The 18,105-nt window shown below is 44.9% G+C and overlaps 1 protein-coding gene, 1 non-coding gene and 1 pseudogene across 4 annotated transcripts in view; all 3 read right to left on the reverse strand.

Moving 5' to 3' along the window:
* ATG16L1 (autophagy related 16 like 1) overlaps nt 1–18,105 on the reverse strand; it is a 46,183-nt gene that overhangs the window by 24,312 nt on the left and 3,766 nt on the right. The window contains exons 2-10 of one of the 3 annotated variants that reach the window (XM_027118135.1): nt 17,556–17,649; nt 13,163–13,268; nt 12,370–12,443; nt 11,257–11,508; nt 7,531–7,596; nt 5,038–5,124; nt 4,323–4,379; nt 3,329–3,431; nt 312–417 (exon numbers count right to left, since the gene is read on the reverse strand). In XM_027118135.1, the coding sequence (XP_026973936.1) occupies nt 312–417; nt 3,329–3,431; nt 4,323–4,379; nt 5,038–5,124; nt 7,531–7,596; nt 11,257–11,508; nt 12,370–12,443; nt 13,163–13,268; nt 17,556–17,649 (945 nt within the window). The remainder of the gene's footprint in view (nt 1–311; nt 418–3,328; nt 3,432–4,322; nt 4,380–5,037; nt 5,125–7,530; nt 7,597–11,256; nt 11,509–12,369; nt 12,444–13,162; nt 13,269–17,555; nt 17,650–18,105) is intronic. The other 2 variants (XM_027118144.1, XM_027118152.1) reach the window with 2 other exon arrangements.
* On the reverse strand, nt 1,858–2,133 carry LOC113605286 (small Cajal body-specific RNA 6). The gene has a single exon (XR_003427140.1).
* On the reverse strand, nt 7,606–11,248 carry LOC113626483 (60S ribosomal protein L17 pseudogene; annotated as a pseudogene).

Below are 18,105 nucleotides of genomic sequence, written 5' to 3' on the forward strand. Positions count from 1 at the left end.
TTTTCCTTCTAAAACCTGTACTATCTTGGAAGATCCCCTGGTCAGTACGTATTTGAGAAAACACAAACGCTAACGTATCTGTAACTCAACAGCATTCTCCAGTCTACTTGGAAACCCAGAGCAAACATCTACTTGGCTGTATCAGCTGTAAAGGATAACTGAGAGGGTGATAATGCTTTGGTCAGATGATTCCTCACACAAAATACTGTACGTTTCAAGAAGATGAACAATTCAAAGGCTGCCTGAAAGCAGGGCCAACCAGATGTCACCAACACAGCTTCCTTCTGTTTCTCACTCCAGCGAGATCTCACCTCCGAACACTTCCCAGAGCTTCACCCTCCGATCCATGCCTCCCGTGGCCAGGAGCCGGGAACCCGGACTGAACTGCACAGCATTAACCTCCCCATCATGAGCGTCCTGCAAGACAAGTGCCCTGTTTCAAACCCAACCCCTGTCATCCCCAAGAAGAAAGGGCCCAATACTGATGAACACTCTGGACCCCTAACCAAAGGTTAAACACCTGTCATTAAAGAGGGGACCCAATCACAAACTTGGGTTCCTAGCCCAGGGTCTCCTGATTCTATTATCATTAAATACTTATAGTTACAGTTCTATTTTTTTAAATGCAGTGCAACCTTCTTAAAAAGCATTCAGAATCTGTGTAAACTAATTGCCTAAAGTTTGTCTTTGCATTAATTTTCCTTCTTCTAAGAATAACGTAATTTCAATCTACACTGTACTATGATCTTAAGAGCTTAAAAGTAAGCCTATGGTTAACTGCCTCTTCTGGCCCAGACTGCATTAATACCACATGTTAAACTACGTATCAAATTAAGGTATAGCATGGCTTCTCATGACTTTAAAAAAAGAAGCCTTTTCTTTTTTTAAAAAGTCTTTCTTTTGGTCTCCCTAATACGAATACATCCTGATATGAGTAGATGCTGGTCCTACTGCCACCCATCAGTGTTAGAGTAGAATCCCAGGTAGTTCTTTCTGGAAACAACACGGCACTACATGTACTAGCAGTGAGGCCTCCGCCAAGTTCCTTCACTTCCCAAAGCCTCAGTTTTCTCGTCTATGAAAATAGACTTCTGCAGGTTTTGTGAGCTAGGAACATGTCCGACCATGACTCGGCCTTTGACAAAAGTAGCAGGTGTTGTTTTGGCAGAACCTACATTCTTCACAGGGAGATGTCTGAGAATGGCATCCACGTTGGAACACATGATCTGAAAAGGTGGTGGCACTTGTGTTCAAGATGAGAAAGGAAACCAAATAAAAAGCACCCCATCCCAGAATGGGAAGAGAGAACACTAGACATGACTATAATCTCCTCTCTTAAAAGACCATGGATACTGAAATATTTATGAATGAAATACCATGAGATTTGCTTTAAGTTGCTCCAGCAAGTGTGGGCGTGGGGTGGGGGGCAGATAAGATTGGCAAACGTGACTGACTGAAGCCGCCCGACAGGAGGATGTCCGGGAAGTTCTTTTACTCTCTACTTCTGCTTATATTTGAAAATTTCCATAATCAAAAGCCAGGGGCGGGGGACCCTGCAATACATGAATGATAAATACTAGATCCTTAAACCTGTCATCAATCACTTGCCTAAAAGGTCATTTTGGGAATACAAAATCTGATCTTCACATTTGCTTAGGACTGAAAAAGGTGCCTGAAGTATCGAGAACGTGACTCATGAACCGACTGGAACAGAAACATGATTTCTTATTACTTTGCTTGATCTGCTTTCTCTCCACCCTCTCGTGTCCCAGGGCTGAAAAGCTGTCTGACAGGGGATCTAACTTTTTACCTCCATACAATTCCGTTTTCTTTGTAATGATACCTTTCTACTTCGGAGGTCTCAGATTGAAAACTTGAGATCACGCACCATCACAACCATGGCTGCCTCTCATCAGTCTCCTGTGCGGCCGGTTCTGTTGGACGCTTGTCAGCTGTGCACTGCTCACTCTCAGAGACACACACTGACAGAATCCCCAATTATCAGCTGCTCCATTACCCCATACACACGACTTAAATGTGACAGGAGGGAAAAAATGGGCTGCTGGGAGTTGAGGGCAGGGAAGGCAATGTGACGTTAAGTGCAATCAGACCTTTTACCAATCATCATCGACCTCCGAGGTACCCAGGCCTGTTAGAGAATCACAGGAGTGGAGTGGGAAGGGGCCTTAATGGTCCCCCGTCCAACTCCTCACCCACAGCAGGATTCTCTTTACAATGACCAAGGTGGCTAATCGCTCAGCCAGTTCATTGTATGGAAATAACTATTAAAGTTCCTCTTTATGCCCGGAACTGAAAGCTCCCCCCATATAAACTCCATCCCATTGTTTTTTTCTTTTTTGCGGTACGCGGGCCTCTCACTGTTGTGGCCTCGCCTGTTGCAGAGCACAGGCTCTGGACGCGCAGGCTCAGAGGCCATGGCGCACAGGCCCAGCCGCTCCGCGGCACGTGGGATCTTCCCGGACCAGGGCACAGACCCACATCCCCTGCATCGGCAGGCGGACTCTCAACCACTGCGCCACCAGGGAAGCCCCATCCCATTTTTACAGCAAGGCTTTCTCTCCCCGAACGTCAGCTCCTCCAACTCACCCCTCGCAACACATGAGTTAACCCAACTATTTGGGCTTTGCTCTATTCTTCCATCCCCCACCCCATTTCCTAGCCCTGAGCCAGGGACTCTACAATTCCCCAGGCTGGTTGCATGTCCGCTCAATTACCCCAGCCAGGATCCGGATTATCCTTTAGTACTAGGACCCAGCTCCACACTCCAGCTGACAGCCATGGTATCACAGTGGCTTCTGCCCAGGAGTTTCTCCGGCTTCCAACTATGTGCTCCTAATGGTCAGAAGTCACATGGACCTGAGTATAATTTGTGAAGCCAACAGCTGCCCTACTGACCTTCCAAAACAGACCACTGACTAGAAACTCTAAATTGGAGCCAACTGGTGACAACAATTGCATGAATTATTCTCTAATTCCTCACCATCCCAAATTAGCTCTCCCCTTGCCCCACCCCCTCATGCTACCCATCATCTCAGCCAGTCCTACATTACAGAGGGTGGCTGCAAATAAATTCTGTTCTCTGAAGAGCGGCAAAATACACTAATTTTACTCACCTTATCAAAGCAACTTTGCTTTGCTTTGCTTATCAAACTATAATCAATCCTTTCTATCAGACAGGTTGTCTGATAGAAAGTTCCATATGAATAAAACAATAATAGAAAGCTTAGCTGCAGCAGGAGAAAGGGTCCTTTGTCAGGCTCTGTTTCTTTATGAAGCTTGGTGGGCTGTGGGGATAAATCATACTTACGAAGACACACATTGCAGTCGTTGGCACCCTCACTTCTTTACTAGAGCCAGGATGAGTATCCACGTTATCCTGGGGAACTGGAAAGGAAGACACAGAGCGCCTCCTAAGAAGTAACATAAAGGAAAACATCAGGATGGCACAGGCTTACTGTCCACCAAACTCTCAGAAGGGATTCAAAGACATCTTTTATCAATAGCTTCTTTTCCCTTCTAGACCCTCCAAACCACAGAACGATTCCCCAAATCAGAAGCAACCTCACTCAGTGACAACTGGAAAGACAGTCAGCACTTACCTGTACTCTCCTTTTCGCTAACCCATGGACTCCAAAACTCAACACTGAAAAGCAATCCTGAACAACTGCTGCCCCCGTCAATAAACAGCTACAAATGTTCTCAACTTAATGTAACCGCTAGCTCAGAGGGAGCTCGTTGGTATTTTCATAAAACTATTTTAAGATGATTCCTATGCCTGGTTACAATCATCCTCAGCATACACTTGTGGTCAAGGTGGAGCTGAACACATGCCAAAAGAAAGAGCGACCCGGCCTTGATTACTGTACAGAGCTCAGCCTATTCGCCCGTCTCACAGGGCTGACAGCATTCCTAGGAGCATGCAAAGCGTCCTGGTTATTAGCACATGTACACGTGATGATTGGTGTAGTGAAGCAGTGATCAGCATAATTATCAACGACCCACACTTGCATGCTGGGCTAAGAGAGGATAATATTTTCACCTGGCAGCATCAGAAGAGTGATGTCCCAAAAGGGGAGACTCGGACAGACTAAAGGGTAAGGCCAGAGATCAGCACGCAGCGAGATTAAGAAAAAGGAAGTTGAGGAAAAAAGGAAGAAGCTAAATGAAAAGCTGAAATTAAGGCATCTGTATACTCTGCACTGAAATTCTGGCGCACGTTTAAAAAACAACAAATCATGTACATGTACTCAGGTATATTTATACACACATTAACAAGGAAAGGTGAAGGTTTTCTAACCTACCCAAAGATATTAGTGATAGAATCCAGAAGGCCTCCAGCAGGCTGCGAGAGTCGCTTACTAAAGAGGAGGGGAGGATAGGTTTAAACCTTAGAAACATTTTCCCAAATAATCAATCAAAAACAGTCCACAAAAGTACCTGGGAGTGTATTTCCCAATGAGTTCCCAAACCCCAGCTGAGAACCCCTCACAGTACTGAACCACCAGAAAGCATTGGGAAGGTAGGAGGGAAAACCCAGCCTTGAAGTTTCAAAAGAAATACGGTTCCCTAACACTAAATTAACTTCCCTGGAAATAATGCTTTAGACGATGAACTGTCTAAGTGACCTAACAACAACTTCTAGTGGTTAATGACCAAGCCCATTCTTTTCATCCTGTTTTGGCAAATTAAAAAAAAGAAAAGAAAAGAACTCCTGGAGCCCTAGTACGAATTAAGCAGTATGATCTAAACAATCACCCTGCCTAACAAGGTCCATCTTTCCGAAAGCCACTACACTTTTTCTGCTTCTCTTCACAGCTGGTGGCGGCACTAAGGGACGGCTAGCCTCCTGTTAAGCAGAGGTGACCCGAGAAAGATGGAGACACCCTGGAGCCCGCGAGCCCCATGGCTGAGCGAGCGGGGCTGCACGTTCCAGCTGGGGGCGCCGCACCGTTCCCTGGCCCCGCCCACAAGCATGCTGCCGGGCTGCTCCGCCCCTGGCACAGCCCGTGTACTCACGCGGCTGCTCTGCTGACGGCCCGCACCGGAGAGGCCTCCTCAGCGTGATCGGAGGTTTCATCCACAAGGACTTCAATGTCATCATCCCTGGAAAGAAGGGCAAGAGGCTGAGTCTTTAATGCTGCTAAACAGGAGCTTTGTGATGAGTCTGCCCTGCAAAGGCCGACACCAACACCACCTCCTAATCACACACGGGCTATGTGACTTGGCTGTGACAGAAGCAGTCAAGGCTTCTCTGGAGAAAAAGGAGCTGCCATCTGAGCAACAGCGAAGAAACGATCTGTTCAAGTCAAATCCAGAATTCCAACTGAAAACAACTTTACAAGTGAGCTTTTGCTCTTTTTAGGTCTAAACACAGCTCCCACTTGGAAAGCAATGACATAATGGCTTATTAAGCCTATATTCACATAACCAGCAGTAAGGTAGATTTTTCTCATCAGAAGTCTGGTTTGTAGCTCAAGGGCTCCCGCATGCCAACTGGACTGCAGCACTCACTAAGAAACAGTTCCCATGAGACGGGCTGAATAACATAGAGGATAGCTAGGGGCAGCTATGGTGTACAAGAAACTGCCAGGATAGGGAGAAGATCCAAGTCAATAAGGAAATGGACTGCTAAAAGGGCAATGAAGTCAACGGGTACCTAAACAACCCAGTTCTAAATATTACTGTAATAGTAAAAGACAGGAAAGCAAGATCTAAACACAATTCATTTTTGACTGGGTATTTGAGGCTTATATGTTTAAGCATAGCTCTGGGTATTTGCTGTTTCTGACATTTTAGAGAGTCCATTATATTACACACGAGATAATCAAGTCACAGGACCATGCTCCTTTGCTGGTGTTTATCCCACCGGATGCAAAGCTCCTCTGGAATTCCCCTTCCTCCCCGTTTTCCTGGTTGCAGGGAAGGCAAGTAATTATTTTGGTCTTAATGACGTCCTACCAAGTTGCAATCTTCATGGAGAAGCAAAATAATAAAATCTAGTAACCCAAGACTTTATTACCAAATGTTTGGATTCATAAGAACTTGAGAGATTTTTCCATGATTAATTATCTGGATTATGTAAATATATACTTCAGAACTTGTTACCAAGCAAGTTAAACCAAGTTCAAGTAAATTTATTTTCCTTGGCTATTGATTCTAGGGTCCCGTGTAACTGAACCCAGTCTTGGCCAGGATTAGAGAACAAAGGCAGGCCTGAAGACAGAGAACAGGCTGGGCTTTCTTCTCTTCTCAGTCGTGGTCTGCGGGTCACTTGTGTCCGCACAAGGGTAACAACAGAACAGCAGACATGGCAAGGGTAACAAACCTGAGCTGAGCCTATGTAAATGGTTTGTTTAAGATAGAGTTGTATAGTTATAAAGGTACTTGGAACAGCGCAAAGGCCCAGGACCACGAGAAAATACCAGCATCTGGTAACGCGTTATCAAAACCTTTCAAAGGTGTTAATGTCCTTTCACCTAGAAACTCTACTTGTAGGAAAGAACAGAGATTAAGAACAGGACTTCACAGTCAGACACCCTTAAGTTTCCACCCTGTCTCTGCCTTTTCCTTTGTGATATGGGGCAGGATGCTGGACCTTTCTACACCTAGTCACCTGTTTATGCTGGCCAATAAGAGGCAGACAAATGATGCTTTTATAAGCCGTTATTTTTAAGGAACCAAATCTCATTTCCAGGTCGACTATTTAGCTACTTTGTAGCTTTGGGCAAACACACCTGAGATTCATTTTCGACATGTGAAGAGTATAGAAATTATGCACATATGCTACACCTAAAGCCAAGGCTTGGTATGAGATTTGTTTTCTTATAAATCAGGACCTTTGTCTGGCAGAGGACTCCTGAGTGAATGTAAATCACTCCCCTCCATTTACAAGGAAGCAAGCAACATTTAAAAAAACAGAAGATCAGAACTCTAATACTATATTCCAGAGTCCATTTTAAAGAGGAGAAGACCCCACATCCTGAACCAGAGCAAAGGGAATTTAGTCACTAAAATACCCACTGCTCTGAAAACAAAGCTTCAAATCTCAGGGAAGACCCTCCACCCAATTTCAGATTAGGAAAAACTCCATATTGACTCAATTGCTTTTGTTCCAGGAAATCCCAGTTTCTACTTAGGCTTCAAAGGTTTGCCCAAGCTCCACTTGAAGCCACAAACCAAGAAGAGAGCAAGAGACAGAACCCCAGCCCAGCATCACACTGCAACAGCTCCAACCAGAGGCAGAAAACAGGTCGGTCTCAACAGGAAAACAGCGAGGCTGTCACTGGTTAAGGGTGGAGGAAGTCAGAATTCACACTCACAGCTAATGAGTATAAACTGGAACAACTTTCTGGAAGGTAATGGGTGTTTTTTATTTGCTGCCCTAAGTCTCTTCGTTTTCCTTCTACATTTTGTAAAATGGTTTTATAGAAACAGAATATTGTAAGACTATTTCAAAACAGCAAATCAAATTACTACGAGCATAGTTTCGATTTGTACATCTCTACTCACTGCTCAGCTGGGAGAGGTTCCTTTGCTGCTTCTGCGAGCTCCTTCTGCAGCCGGGCTTGCCGCCTCCTATTTAAAAAAAAAAAAAAAAAAAGCCCACTATTTATGTCTACTTAAAGAAAGCATGGGGTTTTGTCTCTCAAAAAACTACTTAGTAACACATTTGAATATTCGATGCACTTAAAGTAACAACTACCCTGGACAAAGATACCCGAAGTCCCAAATCCACAACTGTAACTTCAGCAAGGATCCTATTATAATGGATTTCAGAGCAAAGCCCTAGGAGGAATTAGAGAGAGCAGTGAACCAGCAAGGGAGAAGCCTGCCTGTGGGGACCCAGGGCCTCTCAGGACAGAAACATGCATCAGGTTCATCCAGGGTTAGTCATGGTCGAGACTTAGTTTTCTGAAGTAAACAGTCTCACACTAACATATCAAGAGCATGAATAATAATAAAAATTTACTTGTACCTAGCACGGTTTTTTTATTTTACAGAATTTGACTCATTTAACACTTATAACAAACTTTTTGAGGTTAAGTACTATGATTCCCATTTTATAGACGAGGAAACTGAGGTATAGTGAGATTCTTGAGTCATCAAAATGTACAAGGCTTCAGTTTACTAGGGCTGGACACACAAGTCCGGGCTGCAGCAGAATTTTAATGTCGTCAGCAGCCGCTTCCACTCTCTCCCCTCTCAGAATCATTTTTGTCTTTCCTTCCCAAGTCCTCAATTCAGGAGCTTCCTAACCTTTAAACCTTGGCCTCCCTCTCTTTTCCATGGCAAGTTCACCTCTATCTGTCATTTCTGCCCTCGCTGTGGAGGACCCCCAACCCAGAACTCTAGCACTGCTACTGAGCTCAGGTCAAGAGTTCTGCTGGAATTTTTAAAAATTTTTCTAAATTAAAAAACAACTTTTCTAAGTTTTTAAAAAAGTTTCCACTATAGTGATAATTCTCAAAATAGGGCAAAGTCCTGTAGGTGGCACATCAGAATCTGCGATGGGATGAGGCTCTAGCTTGAAAAAGTGCCTTACACTCTTAATCTTATATCTTGAAGATGAAGAGTCAGTTTTACAGGACAAGTGACAAAAATTACAGGTTAACAAATTTTTCTTAGCTGGAATAGATGACCTATAAACTGTTTTTGAGGGGAAAGCAGAATCCCGGTGCGGGGTGTGTAACCCTCCTCTAAAGGAAAGGCACCTGTCTGCAAGGAGTGGGTAAAGGACAGAGCTGGAGTCACCGGGAGAAAAAAACACCCGCAGCCCAGGCTTCGTTACAACAGCGGAAATGTCCTTCTTTAATCCTGACAGCTTCTTAGACAGCAGCCACCGTGCCTGCCTGTGGGGACACACCCCAGCCTTGCAAGGGAGGCGGAACACAAGCAGCTATTTCAAAAAACAGCGCTCCACTATGACCCAGGTAAACAAAAGCTGCTAGGAGAGGAAGGACATCTAATCTGGGAAATAGGTAGGAAGGGGGAAGGCTTCTAAGAAGGAGGAACTAGTTGAGTCAAGTAACGAGAAGAATCCCCAGGTCCCACACGTGCAATCAGATGGTTATACGTGCAATGGTATATTCCTAGGATAACATTCCAAAGGACAGAACAAGGGCAGGTATGTAACGTGCCTCACTCCCCATTTTCACTAGGAAGTTTGGGTTGTCCTTGCCCACGGTGATGATCAAGGGCTCTCCCTCTGCAGAACCACACGCCTGCCCACTTCTCCCTCAGGCAGGCTCTCAGCCCGAAGCCTAACAACTTCCACGGAGCCCCGGTGTCCTTACCACCCCTAAGCTGCCCAAGAGCTCCACATATAAGCCGCGCAATTTTACTTAAACATGAGACAGAAAGAATATAAGGACAGCTCACGTTTTCTTAATACAAACTTAAGACGTATATATATTTTGAAAAGACTTTGCAAAAATCCCACTGTATGAAAATATCACAATTTCTCCCCCCACCAAGGGATATACCGCTTCTAATTTCTCACTACTGTGAATAATGGACTATCACAAAATCATGCTTGTGAACGAACCTCATCACTCAGGATAAAGGCCAATAAGTGGGAACCATTTTCAGGTGCCTGCCATCCCCAGGGCCCTCCAGGGGTTAGGGAAACAGCCTTCACATCAGCAATGTGAGGGGCCTGTCCCACCTTCCTCCCAACAATCCTTTTTACCAGATTCACTAAGCTCGTCCACTTCTTTCATGAACTATCTATGTTACATCCCTCTGTCTGAATGCTCACCTGTTCCTTACTGACTCTATACTAAGGATACATATTTTATAATAGCATAGCCTATTTGCTTGTTTTATAGTGTTCTTCGATGTTAAGAAACCTACAATTTTTATACAGTTCATTCTTTATTACCATTACTTTTTTTTGGGGGGGGGTGTTTTTTTTTTAACCTTTATTTGCATTTATTTTTTGCAGCATTTATTCCCGGGCCATAAGTTTTTGTTTCTTCAGGTATATCTGTTTCTTCTGGGCAACCTCCTCTTCTGGTTTAGGAACAATCTATTCTTTTTCAGTAAGGATCATCTCAGTGTGGCAGGGAGAGCTCATGTATGGGTTGATCTGACCGTGAGCTCTGTAAGTCCTGCGCGGCATCTTGTGGGCTTTGTTCACCTGGATGTGCTCAGTGACCAGAGAATCTACATCTAAGCCCTTAAGTTCAGCATTACTCTGCATTTTTGAGCATGTGCAGTAAAAATTCAACACTCTTTTTGGGCCACCAACCCTGTGTCCAGCCCCACTGTTTGGCCTGGGCACACCTACCAACTCCATCACTGTAACGACGGAACGGCACACATGCTTCTTTAAAGTGACATCCTTCAGATACTTGGTGGTTTTTCGGATGTGCATATCCTTAATGGCCTGGGCAGTTTCACAAGTGTTCTTAAAGTGAACATGAAGATTTGAACCTCTTGACTTGCAAGATTTTGTGGGGTTTTCTGGGTCAAGTGAATAGCGAACCATGTTTAGAGGTCACCTCAGGCTGCTTACTGGAAAAGCTACCATTACGTTTAATGTTTAGAAAGTCCTCCAATACTCCTATTTAGGAATTTTTCATAAAACAAACAGCAGAGAGTAACATTTTTTGCTTCTACCTTTTGGTTTCCGTTTTTACACAGATTTCGAAATCTTTTTGCATATATTATTTGGTAGGATTAGGGCTCTTTGTTATTCTTTAAGGCTCTTTCCTATTCCATGCATTTATTCTTTTAGATAAACTACAATAATCTTCTCAAATTCTAAACTACTGATGTGGGGATTTAAAATAAAATGTTCTAATCTTTTGAACTCATTACTAGTGAGGCTGGCTCACGGTCCTCTTGTACGCTAGCCAGATCAGAGTTTTTGCTATGGGTTGGAATAGTTTTACAAAATGGGGCGGGGGGGGGGGCGGATTATATGCTTTTTCTAACTCTGGTTTAATTTACACTGTTCAAGAACTAGCTTTTCTTCTTGAAACATGGAAAGAATTTGCTGGCAAAAATAGCAACGGGCCAAAGCCCTTTTGGGAGGTAATCCTTTGCTCAGCTGTAAAAGTGTTCTTATAAATGCAAATCTCTTTCACACCCACCACCATTTCTAATTTTGTTAGTGCTTCCTGGTGCCCCCACCCTGTGGTCAGAGCTGCCAGATTGGTTTCTTTCTTTTCTAAGAACTAGGTTCGACTTCATTAAACAATGGAAATCACTGACTGCCGATTCATCTCCCACCTCGAATCCTTCTCATTCTCCGCATTTAAGCGATTAGCTTCCTGGGCCTTCTCAGCCATCCATCTGGTGACCAGCTCCTGGTTCTCCTCAGTAGTCTTCCTCAGTTTCTCCTCCAGGGCAGTGAAAGTGATCTGCAGGGCATCATATTCATCCTTCAGGGTCTGGTTGGCTCTTTCAAGGTCCTGAAGCTTAGTGCGTAGTTCCAGGCACTCGGTCTCGAGATCAGAGATGGTCTGCAAGCATTCTGCAATTCTGAAAACACGACGGGAGAGGGATACTGCACAAGACCTGTGTGAGTTTGGGCACCAACAATGACCTCAGCCATCACAGCAGGCACCTCACTTGGCCAAGCCCAGCCCCAGGGGTTTACAGGACAATCCCATTAATGGAGAGGAAACACCTAGGGCAAAATTCATCCAGACTATGAATGACTAGTTAAAGTATCTTTTAGAAAAGCAGGATGGGAAGGAAGAGGGAGCTTTTGATGCTGAAATAGTGTAGTAATGGGAGATTAAAAGGAGGCTGGGTATCTTGTGCATTCCATCAGTTCTATCACTCACTGAGTGTGAACGCCTGAGCAGGCTCCCCACCTTTCTAAGCCTCTAGAGAGCCCTCTCTGCGGAGTAAGGGAAAAGGCACAGATGAAACCCAGGCTCCCCTCCAGCTCAAAGATCCTAGGATTTGGAGTCCCTGTTTATCTTGACCGGTAGGCTTCTCCCAGATCAAGAACAACCCTGCCCACAAACTCATCCCTGTTCCCAATGGCCGGGCACGGGGCTATCTTGGTCCCATCCCCACCACAGAAGACACCCGCTTCCCCAGGCAATGGCCATGGGGAGAACTGTGAATGCCTCAGGGACACTTCCAAGAGCGAAGCTGACTTCTCAGGGGTGTGCTGGGGCCCTGGAGGACGGAGGGCACTCTTCTTGCCTTTTCCATCCTCAGAGGGTAGAAAAGGACCCCAGGCTATGTATGCACAGAAACGAAACTTGTGCTGAGCCCAGTGTGGCTACTGTTTGCCACCGATCACCACTGGCCCCGCTCACAAGAGTACAGTAAAACAGGCGGTGAGATCCCACGACCAGTCCCGAAGGAAGCGTGCTCTCTACTCACTTGGCTTCATTCATCTGCATCTCCTTGTCCTTCTGCTGCATTTGGTTATTCAGGTCAATCACCAACTGAGCTAACTGGGGGTAAAGAAGAACACTTTCATAAACAAGAGATTTTAGGACCTCAGTTGGAAACTCATAATTGCGGTTTACTTTAAAGAAAAAACAGGTGCCTGTGCGGTGGGGCCGAGGCACCAAGAAGAAACGAGCTGGGTGGCCGAGAGGAGAAGGGCCAGCGGGGCTGCACGGGGGCACAGTGTGCGCTTTCCCTGTTGAAGGCAGCCTTGGATAGACGAGCAACGCTCCAGGTGACCGCCAGGTTCCTGCTGAGAACGCCTGGCTACCCCTCCACCCCAGCTACCTTTTCCGACTCTTCAGCTGATAATCAATTCAGCTGAAGTAATGGTAAGTTGCACTTTTTCATAACTTGCCATTAGACCACCACCCAGTATAAACACAGCCCAGGACTTGATTCTTCCTAATGAATTTTTCTGAAATTGCAGGTTTCACGCTTTATGAAGGTATTAGTTAAGACTTTCAGTCAATCAAGGAGTAAGCTTCTTTCTTTTTATGTTTCTCCACTTGTACATTTCATGCCATCTTGGAGCATGACAACCTGGTTGTTATCTCAATGGCTTGCCCACCTGTTGACAGAGGTCTCACATCTTTTCTGTTGTTTCATTCCCACAGATAGAGCTGGTGATGCCGTATGTAGCCAGGATGACTGCAAATTCCAGTGGGAGTGCCTGCCCCACCCCCCGACCCCCAAGACAGACGAGGAGAGGAGCTATCTTTACCTCCCCACGTTTCTTGTGTAATTCAGTCAGTTCTTCTTGGTGTTTAATCCTCAGCTGGGCCATTTCTTGCAGCTGACTATCATTCCATGCACCATCATGTCCAGGACTAAATGCCCCAACCAGGCAGATGAAGAGAACGTGCAAACGAGAAAAAAAAAATCAGACCCCAGAGCCCTTCAATCAGGCACTGGAACAATAACTTTAGAATTTCAAACCTGTACATGACAATATAGCCAAGAAAGCAGTTCAGTTCTCCAGGCCAATAGAGTTATAAGTCACTACAAACCTAAAGTAGAAAGTAGGAGATATGAGACACAGGGTAAAACCAACCAGCCACAATCCATACCATCAGCTGCGTCAGGAATAAAGGATGGGTTCCGGAATAAAGTTCAGGTAAACGGGGAGGAGACAACGAGGTCCACTCACCCGACAAGTATCTGAGTGCCGGCTCTGTGCTAGGCCCTGTTTTGGTGCCTAGCGGGGAGAAGGCAAGGAACAGGAAGCTGCACAATCGGCTAAGAGTAGACAGACAACAAATGAGTAAATGGATGGAGTTCAGGTGGTCAGATATGCTGTGAAGAAAAACTAAGCAGTGTAAAGAAGGGGACAGAGCGACAGGGCTCCTGTTCCACGTGCGGTAATCAAAGGCATCCCGAGAGGTGACACTTGACTGAAGACTGGAAAGAGTGAGGAACAAGCCATGCGGACCCGGGGGCGGGGCCCTGTGAGTGGAGGGAACAGCAAGTGTTGGAAAGGCTGGGGGCAAGTGTGACCGCAGCGCCCAGGGCAGGGGGTGCAGGGAGGATCGGGGAGGCCACGCAGAGCCTCGCAGGCCCCCGAGGACTGTGGCTTTTCCTATGCATGACTGGAAGCCGCCGAGGGTTTTGAGCAGAGGAACGACTTACGTTTTGAAAGGATCGCTACAGTTGCTGGGTGGAGAGCACACTGCAGGGGTTAAGGGCAGAAACAGCGAGACCAGTTAGCAAGCTATTACATATTCCAGACTCAGAAAGTGCAGATCGGGACAAGGTGACGGCAGTGGAGGCGGTGAGACGTGGTCAGATCCTAGCTAGATCCACTCTGGAGAGACTGCAAGACTTGCCTTTGAATTGGTTGTGGGGAATGAGAGAAAGACAGGAGTCGAGGACAACTCCAAGGCTTTTGCCCTGAGTGGCTGATTAAAGGTAGGCGTCACCTACTGAGGCAGAAGGACTGGGGCAAGAGGTTGGGGGAGGCCTGAAGAGCGAGTTCACCGTGGACATCCAAGTGGGCATGTCAAGTGGAAATTGTTAAGAGTCTGAACTTCAAGTAAAGAGGTCCAAGCTGGAGGCTGACAATATAGAAGCTGTCAGCAAACAGATGTATCTAAAGCCATGGACGGAGCTCAGGCCATCTCGAGAGTCAATGGAATTTGGGAAAGTTTGCAGGTGTTTGCATACTATCTCAGAAATAACAGCAGGTGAACAGAACTGTGGATCTGTAATTCAGGAGAGGGGGTCTTGGCTGGAGCTACAGGTGTAAATTATCCGACTACAGTGAGTAGCTGAAACCACTCCCCAGGGAAAGCACACAGATGGAGAAAAGGAAGATGGCTGGCAAACTAGGATGCCACCATCTGAAGCGGGGGCACTATCTCTTCCCAATGACCGATAAGAAATAAAGAGGGAAAAGGCAGCAGAATGATGCTCCCTCCTAAATCTACCCTCCATCTCTAAAAGCATTTTTCTTTCATGTTCTAAGATACACTAATATTGCATTCTTTGAGGCAACACAGTGCTTCCCCAATCTTGGCCCATGAACTAGAAGCCAAGAGACTAGAAAGCGGCACATACCTTATAAGAAACCACCCTAAATTAGGCAGAAGAAGCAACAGGCCTGGGTGATTGAGTGCATATGGGGATTAGAAGGAAAAGAAATAATTTTTATCAAATCCCCTTATTTTAATGCAAAGCAATGTGAAATATGCGAAACATAAAACTAGTCTGTTCCTCCAAGGAGCTGGAGAGAATCCTGAGAAAAGGCAAGGATACAGGGCACTCATTCCTCTGCTCAAAGCCTTTTACCACTTCCAACTTTATTCACAATAAAAGTCAAACTTCTTACAAAAGCCCAATAACAGCGCTTCACTAGGCAGAAAAAAAAAGAATCACCTAGAGAGTAGGTTTTAACAGATTCTTGGGCCCCATCCCAGAACGATTCATCAGGTCGATGAAGAAAAGGGTCAATAATCTGCATTTCTAACATGCTCCCGGGTGTCTTGGATACTTCACAAGGACTGAGTAGCCACTAAAGCAGTGGTTCTTACATGTTAGAGGTCATCAGAATCACCTAAAGGTTCTTAAAACAAGACTACTGGGCGCCACCCCTAGAGTTTCTGAAACAGGAGCTCTGGAGTGAGGCCCAACATTCTGCATTTCTAACAAATCTCTGAGGCTGGCATACTTAGAAAACTGTTGGAATCAACTATTTCTCAGGGATGAGTTTCACTTTGATTTATTCAGTAAGCAAAGGGATTAAAACACTTAAGAGAGGAGTCAGATAATTGACGAGATGAAGCTTTTTAAGCACAGTGTGTTTTAAGATTAATTAGAATGCGATGGGCAGGACTTGAGAGCCCAGAAGAGAGAGAAAGCAGCCAATGAGATCCCCGTCTTCTGTGAATACCTGTATCCTACTAGCACACGCCTCACTGAGCTACTCTCCCCCACGAGGCTCAGGTCCTTGCGAACAAGGACTCTTGGCTTATTCATCTCTGTACCCCAATGCCTGGCCCACACTGTAGTCACAAAATGACTCAGTGAACGAGACCCCTGCCATAGTCTAGGAATGCAAGCAACGAAGCTGGTGGCACACAAATGCAAACCAAGGGACAGATGCACAGGACACTCGGGCAAAGAATCAACAGGTCTGGGTGACTGCAAAGGGGGAGGGGCAGGACACCAAGGGAAAAAGGAATCATAGCTGACTTGTGGAAAATAAGGATACCATTAATAGAAACAAGGCAGTCAGGAAGAGGCCTGACTGAACACAAGTTTGCAGGAAGGACGGACTTCCAGTTAAATTACCACCCCAGTGATACTCAGTTAAAAGAATGTTGTATATTTATTTATTGTACCTTTCCAAGCAAATGAGTTTCGCTGACAGATAAAGGATGCAGGAATATAGTCACCAAGAGGCTAACCAGATAGAAATAAAATGTTTCAATGCTTCAGTTGACTGAATTTAGATGAAAAAGGGCGAAATGGATTCTCTACGCCTAAAGTTGACCAGAACACAGCAACTAATATTTTAAATCCTGCAGAAGGCCTCCCAGGACCACAGCTAGGCACGATCTCCTGAATTGTTCTTAAGCAACAATGGAACCTAGGCCGGGCCATCTGTTCCTCTTTCTACTCCGGTCTGCCTGGAGACCACCTCGCCAGATGAGGAAACACGGATGGCAAGTAATTAGCAGATATGGCTATAGGAGTAAATGACAAGCTACACCCAGCATTTCTGTTTTTTTCCTAAAATCCTAAATTACCATCAGCTTTGTTTTTACAGTTGCTAAATGTTAGCTGATATGCAAAAAAGCTTGTAGATTTTAGAACAATAATGGGTACTGTTCCCATACAAACCACAAAATTTAATATGCAAACGTGATGAACAAATGGAAAAGAAGGACAGTAAGACTCTAGAATGATTCCATTTAAGCCACTCGCGTGAAGTATGGCTTTAAGGTTTTTTTGGACCATGACCCTCAAAAAGAGATAGTTTACACGAATGACCCAAGTAAAGATACTAAACTCCCCACCATGAACACATACTCACATATTTAGTGAAGCAATATTTAGCCTTCCTATAAAATGCAGATTTCTGCCTAATCTTTCTTAAAAAAAAAAAAAAGCTTTCTGCAACCCACTGGTTTGACTGCACACTAAGATACATGGAAACAACACTGAACTAAAAAGGATCACATAGACCTGTAGCGCTGATGTTTACAGGCCAGTCAATCTTGTACTGACAAGATCTATGTAAATCTGCTCAAGAATGCTTACTTGTCTGATTATTCAGAAAAAGTGAACCCTGGCAGGCTACAGGAGGAACTGGCCTGGTTACTCGTCTTAAGCAATTTCTCAAGCTCACATCGTACTGATGATGAGCCTTCTAGGTGGGTAGCTACGTACCTTCAAAAAAAACATAAGTAGTTAGTTATTTGGCTTCAGAAGTTTTTATTTGAAAGGAACTGACAAAAAGTGGAGCACAAACACAGTACTTGGTTTGCTTCAAAATCAGGGAAGTGACAACTGAACTGAGACAAATTTCAATTAAAAAGGAGACACAAATAATACAGGATAGTTTCAGAATACCTTATCTCAGGAGACACAAATAATACAGGATCGTTTCAGAATACCTTATCTCATGCCTGTTTGGTATGTCATGCTTTTCAGCTTGTAGCTTATGGGCCAGCACTGAATGAAGATCTGACTTTTCCAGCAACTTGTTATCTAGCAAAGAAAAAAAAAAAGTTATTACAACCCAGGTATGCTTTATTACTACTTAACATCTTATAAAGATTTGGACCAAAGAAATAACCAGAAGATGACTGGGCAGGTTTCACTTTTATGAGGTATCAAAGTACTAGGCACTGTACTTTACCACCGATTACAGCAATAGTCCAAACTCCAGGCACATGCGCTCCTTAGACGCTTCCTGGCCCAAGCACAGGCAGCCCAGACAAAGGAACCCATGAAAAATCACTCCAAAACGCCCCCGTGCCCGTGCTTTCTACTCCCACAGCTACCTGTTCCTACCTGGGAAAGAGGCAACAAACATACCAAAACACAATGGAAAAGTGAAGTGCTATGCATCTCTAAGTAAGAGAGGAAACCTTTACCTTATTATATTTGGAAGTTTTTTAGAAAGAAGATACTTTTTTTTTTTTTTGCGGTGCGCGGGCCTCT

Source organism: Aethalodelphis obliquidens, unplaced genomic scaffold (genome assembly GCF_003676395.1).
Source record: "Aethalodelphis obliquidens isolate GAN/ISIS:26980383/991018 unplaced genomic scaffold, ASM367639v1 scaffold2, whole genome shotgun sequence".
Lineage (NCBI taxonomy): Eukaryota > Metazoa > Chordata > Mammalia > Artiodactyla > Delphinidae > Aethalodelphis > Aethalodelphis obliquidens.